The sequence below is a fragment of the Erpetoichthys calabaricus genome, chromosome 17 (genome assembly GCF_900747795.2).
Source record: "Erpetoichthys calabaricus chromosome 17, fErpCal1.3, whole genome shotgun sequence".
NCBI lineage: Eukaryota > Metazoa > Chordata > Cladistia > Polypteriformes > Polypteridae > Erpetoichthys > Erpetoichthys calabaricus.
Window position 1 is genome coordinate 21,675,973 of NC_041410.2, and position 18,567 is coordinate 21,694,539.

The 18,567-nt window shown below is 37.9% G+C and overlaps 1 protein-coding gene across 11 annotated transcripts in view; it reads right to left on the reverse strand.

Moving 5' to 3' along the window:
* The window catches only part of tjp1a (tight junction protein 1a), a 297,836-nt gene that overhangs the window by 141,057 nt on the left and 138,212 nt on the right, over window positions 1–18,567 (reverse strand). Inside the window, exon 1 of one of the 11 annotated variants that reach the window (XM_051920454.1) lies at window positions 10,261–10,939. The exons of the other annotated variants lie outside the window; for them this stretch is intronic. Coding sequence (XP_051776414.1) covers window positions 10,261–10,287 — 27 coding nt within the window. The 5' untranslated portion in view covers window positions 10,288–10,939. Of the gene's footprint in view, window positions 1–10,260; window positions 10,940–18,567 lie in introns of those variants that run through there. 11 annotated transcript variants of the gene reach the window in all.

Below are 18,567 nucleotides of genomic sequence, written 5' to 3' on the forward strand. Positions count from 1 at the left end.
ATTTGAAAATGCTGAGGGGATTACATCAGCTTGTGTCAAAACATTACATATATAAATAAATACGGCATTAAAAAGAAGAAATCATGGTTCTGGAAGCACTTTTTAACCCACAATATATTGGTCCTAACACACCTGCATTGTTTACTAATGCTTTGGGTTGCTGAAAGCCAGAAAATATTACTGAATAGAAAGGGAATTAGGCAGGCGAGTACTGTGGTCTAAGGAGCACACACTAAATTTATAGCAGGTCAATTCCAGTGGCCAACAATCCAACCAAACACCATGTTAATATTCTGGAAGAGAAGAGAGACACCACATGAAACTCACAACTACCACTCAAAATGAAGGTCTGTTCAAAATCCAGGTGTACCGAGAATAAAAGGCTTCATGCAATGGCCATACCATAGCTATAATACTAACAAGTAATGACATTTATACTCCCTAAGACCAAAGGTACACAATTATCACAAAACCCATAATTGCTAATTACTGACCTTGACATTATAATTGTCATTATTAATTCTGATTAATATCATTAAAATGAAAAATACATTTTGTGTTGCAAGATACAGGATTCAAAATTATGAAATAAAATTTAAGTATAGCATGAACATTATTATTTTTCTGCAAAACATTTTTTCTCCCATAAGTAAAACATCAACCATGCAATTCCTGACTCACCATGCCAAAATGTTAAACTTGGGAAAGCTAAATCAAATTCCTACTGTATTAAGAAAAAGGAGGTTGCATGTTGTGTATGTAAAATAAAAGAACAAAAAAAAATCTCAAATGAGAGTAATGTATCCAAAGAGTAAGAGGTTTATGTGAACACAATCTGATAATTGTGCGATACTGAAATATAAAAGCAATAAATGGATCAAAATTAATATAAAGTGATCTCAGTAACTATTTAAATACGGACATCGCAACATTTATGTACTGTTCTACAATATGCTTATATCACCAAATAAAAAAGCATCACTGTCTAAATACTTTTCAAGTTTACTGTATGCTTGCAAAATATTTACTAATTATTCAGCAGTTAAGTCTTATGAAAAAGATACGCCGGTCTGCAATAGCATTTGACATTGTTTAGGATAAATGTCACAAGGTACTTGCCAATTACTAAATGCAGCTTATGGCCAAAGCACTTGACTCTGCCCAAATCACTCATAGAAATGACATTTATTACAATCGCAATGTTATGTGTAGAGATAAAAACTTACTATTTGCTCTGCCTGCCCAAAGTAGGCTGTACGGCTCTCAATTCTTGAGCAATTACTTCTCGGGTAGGATCTTTGGGAAAAGTATGCAGATGGTAAGCATCTACTTTTCAATGTAAACTTCTCATTAATAAAATAAAGAGGTCAATGTCACAGCTTCTAATCAACCACAGATAATCCCAGAAAGGGATGATGCATTTTGCTATCCAAAAAAAAGTTGCTGCAAACAATGTTAACTGGAACCACACTGATTCCATTAGGTCAATCTGACTTCAAGGGCCTGCAGGATATAAAGATGCATTATATAGTGTGAACCAGTAACGGTTGTCTTTGTTGCAGGCCTAAGATTTGTGTAACTGAAGAGTAAACTCAAGCATTCACATGCTCTTCAAACTGTACTACGTGGTTGAATTTTAGATGGGTGTATACATTTGTTGTGAGTGAGATACTGCACATTATCATTTTGAATTGTCTACACGGTATTTTTTGTTTTTAACCAACATGAATGCTCTTGAAAGCAAAATAAATTCTAAATTAAAGATGATTCTATCATTTCTGGTACTAAAAAGTCTAACTCAGTACTAAGGGAATCTAGATTCAAAATTATTCTTAATTTTTAAATTTTATGGAGGCAACAACAAACAGAATAGAAATCAGAAGAAGAAAAAAAAATATTGAACTGCAATTTGTACTATTTGTGCAGTCCTACTGGGGACAGAAAAAAAAAAAAAAAAACTAGCGATTTTCAAAGGAAGTTTAAATGAGTCTATGGAACTGTAGTTAACATAAATGAAACAAACAATATTTTTACTGCTGCAAATATTTAGGAAAATATTCTGCTGAAGACTTTATGATCTAACATCAACTATCACAATCTTTACACAATGCTTACGGCATTGAAACTTTGAAGTCTTCACAGATGTAGTACATGACAACTTTTGTTTATAGGCTAAGGCAGCTGAATTAGAGAGAAAAACAGAAAATCTACTTCCACATGTCTGGTATATGAGTTTCTTGTTCTATGAATCAGATGTAGATCTTTTTATCACTGAAAATCTTAATTAAAACAATTCCAAAACACTTAGTAAAATTGACAAATTAAGCATGTGAATATGCAAGCCATCTCAGAAGCTAAACGTCTTAATATTGCAATTATACAATTCTTAGTTCACAAGCTTCACTTCATTAATATTGAGTATGTAACTGATTGGTGCAATATTGCCTAGTTTGAAAAGAACTGATATGACTAGCGACTTTTAATGCACTGAAAGATGTACCTAGCAAAGTGCTCTTTCTGAAATCCCGGGCATGCTACCCTGTCACCATATGTTACTGAACTTAGAAAGGAGTCGTGTTTAAAATACTTTTTTTTTTTTTTTAAAGAATAAGCCAGGATACCATAATTGTGTAAGAAATATGGTAAATTCAGATCACTCTAGTATAACTCCACACAAAATATGGGAACCTCTTCCTGGATGCTCCATTCTGGCAGCACAGGGGTGGTGGGATGGTCTTCCAAAACACTTCGCTGATTTAATAGACAAGGCTGAAAGTGCCCAGAACCATTTCACTTAATGAACAAGTTCTATTTTTAGAATTAGTAACATGTGAACCAGGGTTTCAATGAGTTGCACAGTCTGCACAGTTGATCCAATCAGGGCTGCAAGATAAACTGTGCGTGTGTTTCTTCTTCTTCAATAAAGCCAGCTTCCCAGCAGCTTCACCTGTAAGTAGACAGCTATGTGTTGCAAACTTTCTTTCAGCTTGGATCAGCTACACTAGATTTCAAAATATGCCTTCCAAGTCCACATGATTGCTTGTGATTTATTTAGTATTTAATCACTGACAAATGTGGCAACTAGTATGTGTATTTAGAATACTGTTTATCTGTTCTATCCGAATAAATACCATGGCTCTAGCTTTAGACCCAATACCACTCACTAACTCGAGTGTCTGCATTTAATCACATTCATATCACTAAAGGAACAATTGTGGGTTGCCTAAGTGAGCGTAAGTATGTTACTTACAGTACTGATGTCTTGTCCTGTGCTAGAATACCAGAACATTTCCACTTCAGGTGCTCTTTTTACATGGTGAAAAAATAGTCATTTTGTCAGTTCTTCTACTGAACCACTTCCACGCAAAGGGGACATTTGGACGAACCTTCCTCTTTAGCTGCCGCCATGATTAGTCTATTCAAAAACTTTACAGAGCAACACTGCATGCAAGCACGCAATGCACAAGGGGATTGGAGGAGCAGATTTGATTTAACGATTGCACTGAACAATCACAGCAGCCCTACCAACATAGTGCTAAATTTTCAGATTCACTGCTAATGTTGGAGCAGAATGTTACAAGAAAGGAGTTCAAAATAAAACTTTTTAAAAATCATTTCACAGGCAATGTCTATACACAGTAAGCTAATGAATCCAACATCAGCTCTTCCTTTAAACTTTAAATATTGTCGATTACTTGACACCCTAGAGCATAAACAGAAGCAGCAGTCAATAAACACATATTTAAAAAACATGACTGACTGCCTATAAGCCTCAGTTCAGTGAGATTTTACAAGCAGTCTACATGAGAATGGGGGGTCATCATTTAGCAATTTGCAAAGAAAAGAACAAAACTACTTTCAAATCACCAACTTCCCAACAATAACCACAAAAGACTATGTGCTAAAAAAATAAAGACTCAACACACAAGTGATGCTTATTGCATGTGTCCCCTGATGAAGCCTGTAAAAATAATACATTTCTGTTTTGACAACTTTAAATTTAGAATGGAGTATCCAGGGGTTCAACCTAGTCATCTGGCTCTGAATTTAAAAATGCAAGCAGAGAAAAGCCAAGCAAAATGACGCATTTTATTGGCTAACAAAAAAAGATTACAATATGCAAGCTTTCGAGGCAACTCAGGCACCTTCTTCAGGCAAGATATAAAAGGCAAGCAGAAAATGAAAAAGACTGAAATAATGAAATTTCTGGAAACATCCATCCATCCATTTTCCAACCCGCTGAATCCGAACACAGGGTCACTGGGGTCTGCTGGAGCCAATCCCAGCCAACACAGGGCGCAAGGCAGGAACCAATCCTGGGCACGGCACCAACCCACTGCAGGACACACACACACACCCATACACCAAGCACACACTAGGGCCAATTTAGAATCGCCAATCCACCTAACCTGCATGTCTTTAATTGTGGGAGGAAACCGGAGCGCCCAGAGGAAACCCACGCAGACACAGGGAGAACATTCAAACTCCACGCAGGGAGGACCCGGGAAGCGAACCCGGATCTCTTAACTGCAAGGCAGCAGCGCTACCACTGCGCCACCGTGCCACCTTCTGGAAACATAAAAAAGCAGAAATTGCTAACAAACCTTTTGCAAAAACTACAGGAAACAGAGGAAGGTGTGGGACTATACTTATCAGATTATGAAAGCTAAGTTAGGAAAATAAGAGTGGATTTTATAGATTTTGCATGTATCCATAAAAACAGCACACTTTACTTATTTATAGTTGTTTTGGACAAATGCATTACTGTAGTTACACAAAACAAACAACAATGGTTCTTAAAAAAAAAAACTGTTATACCTAAACATGTAGCTCTTCATGTGCATAGGTTTACCACACCATAAGCTGCCCTACATGTGCCATATGGATGAGTTTATAACACAAAATAAGATGCCAACAGCCTAAGATAAGTAAAACTTTCAATATTCCTACTGCATAAAGCCAAAAGCGGCCAAATTTCAACATTAAAAGACACAATAATCTTGGATGCTGACGCCTACCAACCACAACTAAAAAGGAAGGATGTTCAGAAATTCAGCCAAGTGTTTAATTCCTGTTTGAAAACTCTAAATGGGCGGTGTCCATAATATTCCCATTTCATTTACTGTATCTAAAATGACTGCCAGCATTTCTTTTTGTATACTGCTTGTACCACTACTGTTAAAACAGTACCTACTGTTCAGTTTCCTTCATCTTCTATTCTACCTACGGCACAATACTGTTAAAGTTGTAAATTTCACACAAGCATTTAATCCATTTTATTTTTAAGAGATGTATTACAAAATTCTTTGGAAAGCATTCTTGCATACTGGGGACCATGTACACTTTTACATGCAAAATGAAATGTAGGATGCGACATCACTTTAAAGTTAAAATCTGCAGTCAGTTTTTATCTTTCAAAGCACTTAACACCAAGACTACATCGAACCAAACTTTAAAGCCTGAAGGACAGCTGGGTCATGTGGAAAAACAATCTGAAACACCAAGAAGGTTTACATGAGGATTCTGAAAACTACATTTAAAGAAGTTTTTACAGTTAATGTATTGGCTTTAAAAATTTCTTGCACTTTTCATTTTACATACAAGTAATAAGTATTACACATGGGCATCAGTGCTTAAACAAACATTTGAATACAGGTTTTATTGTGTGGTCAGTTGTAGACCAATTTATCAATTAATATATTTTACAGGATCTAGCAAATATGAAAATGGCGATACTGATGGGTCTTCTTTAATTATTCTTTCATCCACTGTAGTCATTTACGTGCATCTATGCTTGTGCCTGTTGTGTTTCTCTACTGGGCAATTTCTTTTTGTAAGCTAATTGAGCTTTGCCACATTCTACAATAACTTTTAGCTTGCAAGTGATGATTTAGTGCAGGATGGTACCTCCAGCTTTTCATAATGCATCTGCAGTCCCACTAATTTTAGATTTAGTTTTCAGTAAAAATAAGAGTTTTGTGTGATCCTTTACGAAAATATTTATATATGTATGTCTATACATTTTTAGGTGTATAGCCCGAGTGAAAATGGGATTAGGGATTGTTGGTGGTTTGGTGGGTAGCTTTGTTGTTCTGGACAGCAGCCTTCTTCAACCTCCCAACCCTGGACACCTCTGACTTATAGTCAAGCTGTTGATGGACAACTGAATTGGATTACTTTATTGTAATTTGACACAAAAACAAAAATAAAACCAACTACTTTTTACAATCACTCAGATGAGACATTAAAAACTTCACAGATACTGATTCCCGAAACACACAAGGATACTTTTTGCATGCTTAGCACTATCAGACTACTAATTTAAAATATAACTTTTATATATCAACAAACAACCAGATAAACACTTACCTTTGAACACTATATACAACTATGGCTTTAAATTGCTCAATATGCAGACAGGAAACTTTTATCTGTTTCTCACCACTAAAATAAATAGGGAACATAACCTCCGATATATGAGAAGTTACCAGATGAGCAGTGTTTTATTTTCTTCCTCCTCCACTACTATGTATATCAATAAGTAACCACGATGTTTTTTTATGTGTTTTTGCACTTAATGTGCCCAGTCAAACTGCTCATAAAGCATTTTTGTCAGCAGTAATGGCACAGTCAGCAAGTGTTGCAAAATGATCAATTTTCAAGAACTGAAGGTATTTTGGAAGGGCACACTTTATCTTGTATAGTATAGCAGTAACCACCCTTACCTTGACAAGTGCCATGTAAAGGAATTTAAGCAAATGTTTCATAATTTACATTAGGCTTAATATAAAAAGAGCAATAAAATGCAGTAAAGAAAAACAAAAATCTACTGGTGCACAATTCTATGTTTTTTTATCCTTATGGACACTACTCAATTAAAAGCTACCAGGGAAAAATCTAATTATAAAAGGCAAAAAGAGAAATTCACCCCTTGCTTTAAACATGATAGCTTGTTAATATTTGACACTTTAAAAACAACTATGCACATATGTACAACACAAAATGTCACCTCATTACAAAACTACCAAGTAGAGAAACAGTTTAAATCTTGGACTATCACTAAAATAATCATGAGAAATCTGAAGTATGCAGTAGTTTCCTGCAAGAGGCCTTTGCATTTTATAAATAAAAAGTAGTAATCTCATTAGTTTTCTCTGCTCTATAGAGCCTGCTTAATGAAAACATTAATTCTTTGCGGCATACCTCTGACAGCATCAGCAGAAACGTTTCCCACTAAAAGAAAAATGAACTCGTGACTACTGGATTTTTCTCTCACTACAAACCTCTGACAAACCTGCAGCACATGACTATGTTTGCCTTTTTAGCAGACTGAGAAGACAGATTAATTACAGAATGTGCAAGACTTTAAGCAGTGCAATCAATATGGTACAAAATGGTCAAAGTGATATGAACACAAATGATAAAACTAAAACAAAAGCTGGATTAAAAAAAAAGTAATTCTTTGCATTCTAAAAATAAAGCAAATGCCTTGCATCATTAAGGCTGCTTTCTGCAGGCCAGTCACTTTTGTTATTAAATGGTCTGGGCAAAAGGCAACGTAGGAAGTGACTTCACTTATGCTTCAGAAACTGCCAGAGCCAGCATTTCTGCATTCCGGTTTTAAACATTCCTACTGCTGACAGTTCATCCCAGTCTGATTCAAACAAACCGTAACCTGTATGTGAAGTGCCATAATGCATCAACTCAATCAACTCTTCCTAAATCACAAACAAAATCAGACCGAAAACAATGAGGAAGTCATAATTTCGACATACTGGACAGCAAACAAGGGCTTTTAAGCAAGCACAGTCCGATGCTGCTGTAACTTAATTATTCCTTATTTTAAACATCTGAAAGTAAAATTTATAAGAATACAATAAACTGTCAACTATAGTGGAATAATGGACATAGTATTTAATCCTTTCTCTAAAGATGAAGTTTTACTTCTCTCTTTCTCTCTCAAAGAAACTTGCTGCTTGCATTCCAGACACACCCTTATTGCCCAAGCAGCTAAACAGGTACATGGCACAGAAACCAACTGTTAACATCCACCCATATGTAATTTAAAAATTCACACGGCCAAATTTAAAAACACTACTGTTAGAGAAAAATAAACAGAATCAATCATTTATTTTCTTAAGACTATTCATAAATTACACAGTTAACATACAGCTGATTTGTTCCCCAGCACCAAGACAGAAACAACAGTCTTCTGAGAAATGCCGGCCCATCAAAGAGTACATTCATACAATGGCAATGGGATAAGCCAACGTTAAATTCTTTGAAACAAATTTGAAAATAGGAATACTTACAGACGTCCAAATAGATACAGGGGAAACACACAGATTTCTCACAGACCTGGGCGGAGTAGTGACCTCAGGTGCAAAACATTAGACTGTTCCACAACTAAGTTATCTTGAAAAAAAATTATTACAATTTTGTGCAAAACCTTGTGGCATCCACAACTAGGTTATCTTGAAAAAAAATTATTACAATTTTGTGCAAAACCATGTGGCAATCTAATTGTACAAGGTATATTCACACATAAAACAGAGTTTTACCAAAAAAAAAAAGATACCAAATGTGCCAAGAAAATATGGCATACGCACTGTGTAGAAATATGAACTAATCCATTATAAAGCGTTCTGTTTAATACAAAAAATGAATACTCAAACAACATATCAGTAACATTAGACCTACTTAAATTACTTAATATGAGCCACGAATTGCAGTTTACATCCATTCATCTATCCATTTCCTGTACATGGGACACTAAACATGGGCTGCAGAAAGTCTCAGCTCATTCATGAAGTTCTTGGAACATGGCATGAGTCAACCCTGGACAAGACACCAGGCCGGCACTCACCAGAATAACTTAGTTTCCAATCACCCAACTGTATGTTTTGATAGACATTCTATAGTGAGATGATTTCTGCTTCTGTCATTACACAGCAAGTTCCAGCACCCCAAAAGATGGATAAAGGATTGCATGTAGAATGAATCAGTAAAGACTGATCTCTTGCCTCATGAGCAGATTGAGAAGACTATCAATCACTGAGGGAACATTAACCCACCTAGAGTGACAAAGGATGCATGATGGAACAACTCACACATTCAGCATCCTAAGTTGAATACTGTTCACATGGACCTTTCTTACCACCCCCAGCATATTTGTGGGGAGATATCTTCTATGTACTCTATTTTTCCTCCCATAGCTCGTGAGACATGCAGATTAAGTCAAATGGCAAATCCAATTGGATCCATGTAAGTGTCCTGAGAAGGACTGCCACCTTGTGAAAGATGGTGCTACAGGCCATGTAAGTGTCCTGAGAAGGACTGCCACCTTGTGAAAGATGGTGCTACAGGATTGAAAATATTGTACAAATATCTTTATTGCCCTGCATATTTTTATTTAATCTGTACCACAATGCCAAAGAAAAAATGTTTGCTTTTATTCTTGTATTTCCATAATCTCCAACGTCTAAACAAAAAAGTAAGCTCACAATGTGGCACAAGTATTTAGTTGTCATAGGCAAAAAAAAAATAAACTGACTTCAATGAAGTACACACTATTGAGACAAAAGTTTGTTTTGCTCAAAGTACATCAGGAGCTATGTGGACTGCCCTGATGTGATAACAATTTAAAAAGTGTCTACTGAAAGAGGTCAATGCACAGGAGGGCCCATGCAGTTTATTAAATGACTCATCACTCTGGACTGCTCGGTGAGATACCGGTGCCAATGGGCGGTTAAACACGGGCATCAAATGTACAGGGTGCGTCCCCAAGAAACATTCGTTCTCATGCTTTCCCTCTTTCAATTTCAATCTAGATATAGTCTGGTCTATCACCAACGTGAAACTAATGACCCAAAAGAGCAGGTAAAAAAAAAAAAAATCAACAATGAATTTTGTATGCATTGTATTCTTTCACGTGGACCCCAAAAAGCATATCAGATAGTGAGGTCGGGTGTACTAACAGCATTGGATCACCAAGAGTTTGTGCCGTAGTTGAGTAAAACTTACATGTCGGACCGTTCTGTCCCCAACCCCTCATCAAAAACCAACAGGTGGAAAAGGTCTCCTATCTCACAGGCTCTTGCCCCTATAGGTGCCGCTCCCTCTCTCCCTGTAGAGTGCATATTGACTGCGCAGCCGTATCGGCGGAAGAACGAATGACGTACGGGCCTTCTCAGCGATCCCACGACACTTTGCCCTTTCCCCACCAGTGTTACAAACATTATTAAAATTATTATACCATACCTTGTTAGAAGCAGCCTTGGCAGACATTTTGTCGCTTTCCTTCGATCGCAGCGAAGTTTATTGTTAACAGTACTCCAGAGCAGATCGGCAAAATTCCTTCTTTTTGTTTCCCGTTAAAACGACGTTTCTGTAAGTCTGCTGCCCCCGCCGCAGCAGCCGGGGTGTGAGTTTTCACAGGACGCCACCGGACACCATCGCGGAGAGTGTCGGGCGGACGAAAGCGCTCAGGGCAGCGGTCCGAAGTTCACTAGTTTGTTCCGAGAGAGCTCTTATACTTTTCCTGGAAGTGCCGGTGTTCTCATAAGATTTCTCTTTTTCTATTTGTATTGTTTTATTGATTTTTCCCTTTCTCGACCTCAGCTGACCGACACGAAGCCCCAAATATATAGTCTCGAGCCGTCCAGCCGACTGCAAAGCAGCCCGAATGCAATGGCAGGATCGCTATCTCCCTACTTCTCGCTTCCCTTCTCCAAGCAACATCTGACATGTCTGACTGGGAGCTCCCACTGCAGCGCGGAGGGGGTGGCACAATGTGCAAGATGACAAAAGGCAGGCTTTACTCGGCCTTTGGTATATATCATTATCTTCTAGCTGGTTAAATACAACAGTGATACATCGGTAGCGGATTCATGTACGCTCACCTGCAGTTATGAACACGCGGCCCCGTGTGCGTCTCTTCCTCTCCACCCCGCTTCCCTCGCAGTAAAGTCCGCACTGCACCGGACTCCAAGCCGCTGGTAAACAAGCCTATCAGAATATAGAAAAGGGATTTAAAAATACAAGGAGCTGGGAGCGTGGCCACCTCCTGGACAGTTCATCGCGTTACTTGCACAAGTCCAACAAGCAAAGTTAAAGAAAAAATGACATGAAATATGCAAAGTCCTTGAGGAATCTAGCGCCTCTCCTCCGGAATAGTGGGAAGCGCCGCATTGATTGATGGCTTCACGATGCCACAGCTCCAGGCGCAATAATTTGCCACTTTATCTAGGGTTATTTAAAAAGCGCCCAAAGAGCCCTAGACCCTTTGCTTTAGTTTTTCTTTATTTGTGAAATATCGACGGGTGTTCAATGTCTTTTTATATAGTTACAAATCATAAGGAGCAACACTCAAAACGTAGGAACCAGGATTGATTCCGGTTCGGTATGTTATCATTCCTTGGCCACGTTAATAGTGGCACCCCGACATTATTAGTCTACCTGTGTATCCCTGAATCAAGATGGGAAACCTACCAAATGACAGAGCATTAAGGTCCCACATGAGGTACTTCTATGGTAAATGAACCGAGGTTCTACAGCAGGAGTTTTTAACCTGATGCCCGTGGACCCCTTGGGGGACCATGGATGGCTTTCAGGGGGTCAGATAAAAATTAACATATTCACTATATAGCCCGGTTCTGTTGATTTGGAGTAGATGTAGTAGTAGTAGTAATGGTAGTAGAAAACATAGTAGTAGTAGATCTGTATTAATTTGCACAAGAGGATTGAATTTTCCGGGTCCTCCCTGTGTGGAGTTTGCATGTTCTCCCCATGTTTGCGTGGGTTTCCTCCGGGTACTCTGGTTTCCTCCCACAGTCCAAAGACATGCAGGTTAGGTGCATTGGCGATTCTAAATTGTCCCTAGTGTGTGCTTGGTGTGTGGGTGTGTGTGTGCCCTGCGGTGGGCTGGCGCCCTGCCCGGGGTCTGTTTCCTGCTTTGTGCCCTGTGTTGGCTGGGATTGGTTCCAGCAGACTCCCGTGACCCTGTAGTTAGGATATAGTGGGTTGGATAATGGATGGATTGTATTTCATAATTATGAGTGGCAATTACTTTTTGCATGAAAAAGAGTGTTTTTTTTAGATTGTTTACTTTAAAGTTTAATAGTACTTTGTGTATGTCATACATGTATGAGACAATTAAATCTCAAATAAAGTACATTATATTCTTTGCATGCAAAGTTGTGTTTTTGTGAATATTTCTGGGGACGGGGATCCATAGCTTTTATCAGATTCTTAAAGGGGTCAGTGACTCAAAAAAGGTTAAGAATCACTGCTCTAGAGCTTTTGGCGGCACAGTGCCGTCCACCTTCAAGTTAACCCATTTTTGGTAACAACCTTAACAGTGAACCACCACAAGGTAGTTTACATAGCAAACTGGAATAAAGTGCAAGGTACAACATAATACAAAGTAAAATAAGCATTTTAATAGTAACGTGTTAATAAAAATCTAAGTTAATGTCCTGGAAAACTTAATCCTGAGATTTTAACATCTTTGTTTAATGTATAAAACAAAGTTCGATCCAGTAGACACAATGTTAGGACAGCTACTTTTAAGATGCTTTGATGTTAGTGTAAATGAAGTAATCCTAAAATTCACTAAAGGATGTATGCAAGTCTGTACTTAGTTGGTGATTGTTTTGTATGTATTCTTAAATACGCAAGCTAGCTATTTTTCATTCTAGAAAAGAAAATTATTAAACCTCGTTTCTACTACATACATTATTGTCCTCTTCATAGGGGATTCCATGTTTGCTAGCAAACACTTAGGTATACTAGCATGCTGAGGTACCTCTGCTGCAAATTTTGGAAAACTGAAGGATGCAGTATTACCTCTTCAATCATTGATACTTTGTATTTAGCTGTGCTATTCCTTTGTTGTATATTGTTTTACTCATGATTCAAATACATTGTTGTCATTCAAGTACAATAAGCAAATAATTTGTATTTGTTAAAAAATGACAGTAACAGAACAAAACCCATACTCCATTTTCTACTGTATTTAGACTGAAGTCAGGATTGTACATGATTTCCCGGATCTTGTGTCCTTACATTGGAATTCTACTTTTCAATGTTATCAGAATAGGTAATTCAAAGGTCTTTCTGATAAGTAACATGGCACTGTCTACCCCAGCAATTTCAGACAAAATCCACAAAGCAGCTCTCGATGGAGTGCAAGTTAATGCATGGGACACTCACTTGCAGAAGGCTAATTGATCAAACTAACATGTGTGACTATACAGCAGTATTTGGGAGGTAAACTGCAGTACCCCGAGAAAACCCATATAGACAAGTGCAAACACCCTCAGACTTTGCCTAGGCCTGTAAAGTAATTTACATCCAGGTTACTGGATCTTTGAGGCAGAAGCACTGACTACTGCACCACCATGCCATCTTTTCTTAATAAGCGTGCAGCAAATATTTCTGTATTCCTAGAATTTTTAACCAAGGAATGGCACAGGTTTTATAAACTACTCAAAAAAATTAAAGGAACACTTCGAAAACACATCAGATTTCAATGGGAAAAAAATTATGCTGGATATCTATACTGATATAGACTGGGTAATGTGTTAGGAACGAAAGGATGCCACATCGTTTGATGGAAATGAAAATTATCAACCTACAGAGGGCTGAATTCAAAGACACCACGAAAATCAAAGTGAAAAAATTATGTGGCAGGCTAGTCCATTTTGCTGAAATTTCATTGCAGCAAGTCAAAATCATACTCAGTAGTTTGTTTGGCCCCCACATGCTTGTATACATGCCTGACAACATTGAGGCATGCTCCTAATGAGACGACGGATGGTGTCCTGGAGGATCTTCTCCCAGATCTGGACCAGGGCATCACTGAGCTCCTGGACAGTCTGAGGTGCAACCTGGCAGTGTCAGATGGACCGAAACATAATGTCCCAGAGGTGTTCTATTGGATTTAGGTCAGGTGAGCGTGGGGGCCAGACAATGGTATCAATTTCTTCATCCTCCAGGAACTGCCTGCATACTCTCTCCACATGAGGCTGGGCATTGTTGTGCACCTGGAGGAACCCAGGATCCACTGCACCAGCATAGGGTCTGACAATGGGTCCAAGGATTTCATCCCGATACCTAATGGCAGTCAAGGTGCCGTTGTCTAGCCTGTAGAGGTCTGTGCATCCCACCATGATTATGCCTCCCCAGACCATCATGCTGAATGATATTACAGGCAGCATAACGTTCTCCATGGCTTCTCCGGACCCTTTCACGTCTGTCACATGTGCTCAGGGTGTACCTGCTCTCAACTGTGAAAAGCACAGGGCGCCAGTGGTGGACCTGCCAATTCTGGTATTCTATGGCAAATGCCAATCAAGCTCCATGGTGCCGGGCAGTGAGCACACGGCCCACTAGAAGATGTCAGGCCCTCAGGCCACCCTCATGAAGTCTGTTTCTGATTGTTTGGTCAGAGATATTTACACCAGTGCCCTGCTGGAGGTCATTTTGTAGGGCCCTGGCAGTGCTCATCCTGTTCCTCCTTGCCCAAAGGAGCAGACACCAGTCCTGATGATGGGTTAAGGACCTTCTACGGCCCTCTCCAGCTCTCCTAGAGTAACTGCCTGTCTCCTGGAATCTCCTCCATGCTCTTGAGACTGTGCTGGGAGACACAGCAAACTTTCTGGCAATTGCACGTATTGATTTGCCATCCTGGAGAAGTTGGACTACCCGTGGAACCTCTGTAGGGTCCAGGTATCGCCTTATGCTACCAGTAGTGACAAATGCAAAACTAGTGAAAAAACAGACAGAAAAGATGAGGAGGGTAAAATGTCAGTGGCCTATACCTGTTAAACCATTCCTGTTTTGGGGGTCGTCTCATTGTTGCCCCTCTAGTGCACCTGTTGTTAATTTCATTAACACCAAAACAGCTGAAACTGATTAACAAACCCCTTCTGCTACTTAACTGACCACATCAGTATCACAGAAGTATAATTGTCTTGATGCTATACTCTGATTAAAAAGTGTTCCTTTAATTTTTTTGAACAGTTGGCACAGGTTTTATATTTAAAGAATATAATTTTTATACAATGAAAACATATATGTGATGATTAAGATCTGTGAGCAGTGGGTCTCTGTAGTGACTAAGACATTGAATTTTATATCACAAGACAGCCCTTTAGATTATAACTTTCACCCAGTGTGACCTTGATTGAGTTACTCAACCAGCCAGTGCTCACACTGTACAAATATGCATCCTTATTAAACTGTTGTACACTGTTTGTTAGGCATCTTGATATAGTGTTCATTGGTGAAATAGGCTCTTTGCAATCACAAGGATCTCAGATACCATTCAATCCACTGACTTACTGTGTGACCCTCAACCAGTAACTTAACCTGTCCGCATTTACAGTGTATACATATTTATTTCTGTAAAAACTGCTGACATTACACATACAACATACAATATTCAGATAGTCCTTATAGACAAAGTCATTCTGGTGTGTGTTCAGACTGCAGTGTGTGTGTGTATATTTACTTATTTATCTATTTATGTATTTATTTATTTAAAGAGCTTCTGTAAAATGCCAAATTCCCAGAGGGGACACATAAAGTTCTATCTATCTATCTATCTATCTATCTATCTATCTATCTATCTATCTATCTATCTATCTATCTATCTATCTCAAATACAGTTTGATTGATTAATGTGCTGTTCCCGGAATCAGGCTGGGAATCTGTCCAGGTTTGATTCCTGATGGCCTGGATTTCCTTGATCCTGAATTTTCATTAGAAGGTCAGTACATGGATATATTGTGGTTTAAATGATCTACATTATTTTCTGAATCTCTATTGGACTTTACTTTGCATGATCTTTACTTCATTTTATAGCTAGGAGTACCAGCAGTTATCCTCGTTCATTTGAAGCATATCTGTATGATATAATCATGCCAGTTTTACTATATTATATAATTTTTAAAGAGAACAGAATTATCCATTGGTGCAGATGGCTCAGATATACCACAAAAATTATAAAAAAAGCAAAAACAATAACAAAGACAGTCTCAGTGAAAGCATTTTAAATAAGAACCTACTATATACATTTTAGAACTTCTCCAACTGTACTTGTTCTAAATAAAACTGTTGTGATAACTTTGACATTATACTTGTAACTCCTAACACATACATTCATGGATTGGTGCTTTGTTACTACACGGTTCATGGAAGTACAAGCACGTGAAATTCTTACTCAAATTATGTATAGCCAGACCATTTTGAATGTGATCATGAAGTAATACATACATTACCTGCAAAAGGTTAAAGGAGAAACAACAACAAACAACATTCTCGCTTACCCACTTTAGAGTTTCCAGCTTACCTAGCCTGTATGTCTTTGGGATGTGGTAAGAAAGCACACACAGACACTGGGGAGAATGTGCAAAATCCATACAGGCAGTTCTCAGGGTGAATTCTGAACCCAAGATACAAGAGCTATTGGGCAGCATCCCTAATTATAGTCCCACCCATTTTCAAAATGCAGTTGTTTCCTGCATATATGGAAAAATATCAAAGGTAACTACATGTTTTGATAGGTTTAATATGCACTTTTTAGTTTATTATATCACAATTCACAAGCATATTGATAATTCAAAACTGGCATTTATAGATATGTGTATATGTGGCCTAGTATTTCTATCACTGTTAATTTCTGATTCATGCCCGGAACAGTTGGGATAGGCTCCTGCCACAACCCTGAACTGGATTAATCAGGTTTGGTTACTGTCCATTATGGTAGCTTGTCTGCTATAATGATTTGCATAATACAAGATTTTAGCCAACTTTATGGATCTCTCTGTTAAAATCAACTTTAAACAGAGGTGTACCTGTTCTGTATTTGTAAATGTGTGGGCTCGTTTCAGTGAAAAGAATTATGTAAATATAAATTTAATTTTCAAACCAACCAATGTTGTATACAGTCTTCTAGCCACTGTTTTCTAAAGAATTTAATAGCAATGGCCATTTTGAAAAGTGGTGTACTGTGTAATAACTGGTAGTTTACAATAAATAAAAGAAATACATATAATAAATGTTATAATATACTCTGGTTATGCATTTGTTTGCCCACACTATAAAGCCACTGCACTGCCACTGTCTCATTTCACCATGAAATATACAAATACGTTTAAATACCACATTATTAACTTTACCCTAGACTCAGATGTAAGTAGACTAGCATTAGTACACTATAGAGTTTCTTGAAGATGACCTTGTGTTTGTATATTCACCAACAACCTAAGCACTGCTTAGTCAGCATGATGTCAATTTGTGAATCACTTCAAAAATAAAAGCTCACAATCCTCAGTTGAATAAGTAGGTTAAGCAAATAGCTGGCTGGACTGACACAAGTACAGATTAGTAACACGGAGCAGGGCAGCATCTCAGTGGGGCTGACTATGGCTCCACTACTGACTCCTGTCTGATGGTGGCTCAAATTATCAGTATGTTAATGAGTAGTGAGGTAGTAGACACAAAAATGCCTCAAAGAAGTAGGCCTTGTCTGTCATTCTGCTGACTTCCAATACACCACTTATCTCAATGACCTATACGTCACTTTGATTTTCAAACTAAAAATACAGTTTCTGAATTAAAAAAGTAATAAGTTGATTGTGCTTCCAGATGAATTTCACTGTGTTAAGTTTTAACATCACCTTTCATTTTTGTAAATTGCATTGCAAAAAAATGTTTATATCTACTATTGTAAAGTATATCAGATATCTACTGTATATACACACTTGTCATTCTCAAGTCTCACAAAATTACTGTAGGCACCATAGATTTTAGTTAAATTCTAAAATTTGAAATGTTATGACAGCAAATATGAGGGATGATTCATTAGTCTTAGAATTATTTAACCCATCTTATGTACCACTGATTGAACCTTCATGTTGCATTGCTGCTATACAGTTTCTTATTGGAGACTGCTACTAGGTCATTAAAGTTTCATTTTCTTGTCAGTACTTTTGTGTGCCTATTTATATCATCTATTAAGGAACCCTCTCCATGCTACTCAATGCAACCTTGTACCAAGGGGTAGAAGCAGCATCACAACATTTTGAACTCCACACCCCATTAATCTTCAAATAGCTAATTTCAGACCTGGTAGACTTCATAAATGTGCAGGAAGCACAAAGGTCTTGGTCTACCAAATATTTGCTTCCTGCAAAAGCCAAAGATCTCAGAAGATTTACCTTCTTCTTGATTTTGTATCATGATGTATTGTTTGTTTTCTCTCCTCTATTACTTTCTGACTTTTAAAATAGTTTTTACAAATGTAACTTAATATTTCTGTGACTTGCTAACGTCATACAATATCTATGGTATTTTTGCAGTTTCACCTATTGTGTAGCACTTTGATATTAACTTTTGTTATATATATACTAGGGGGCTTAATGCACGCTGAGGAGATGCGGTCTGATCAGCTGCTGTCTTTCTGCTGCTGCTGCCTTGCGTGTTCTACTTGTTGCGCTGCATGTCGATCATTTAAGAGCCTGTACAGTAGCTGTCCTTTTGTCTCACTGCCTTGTCTCGCGG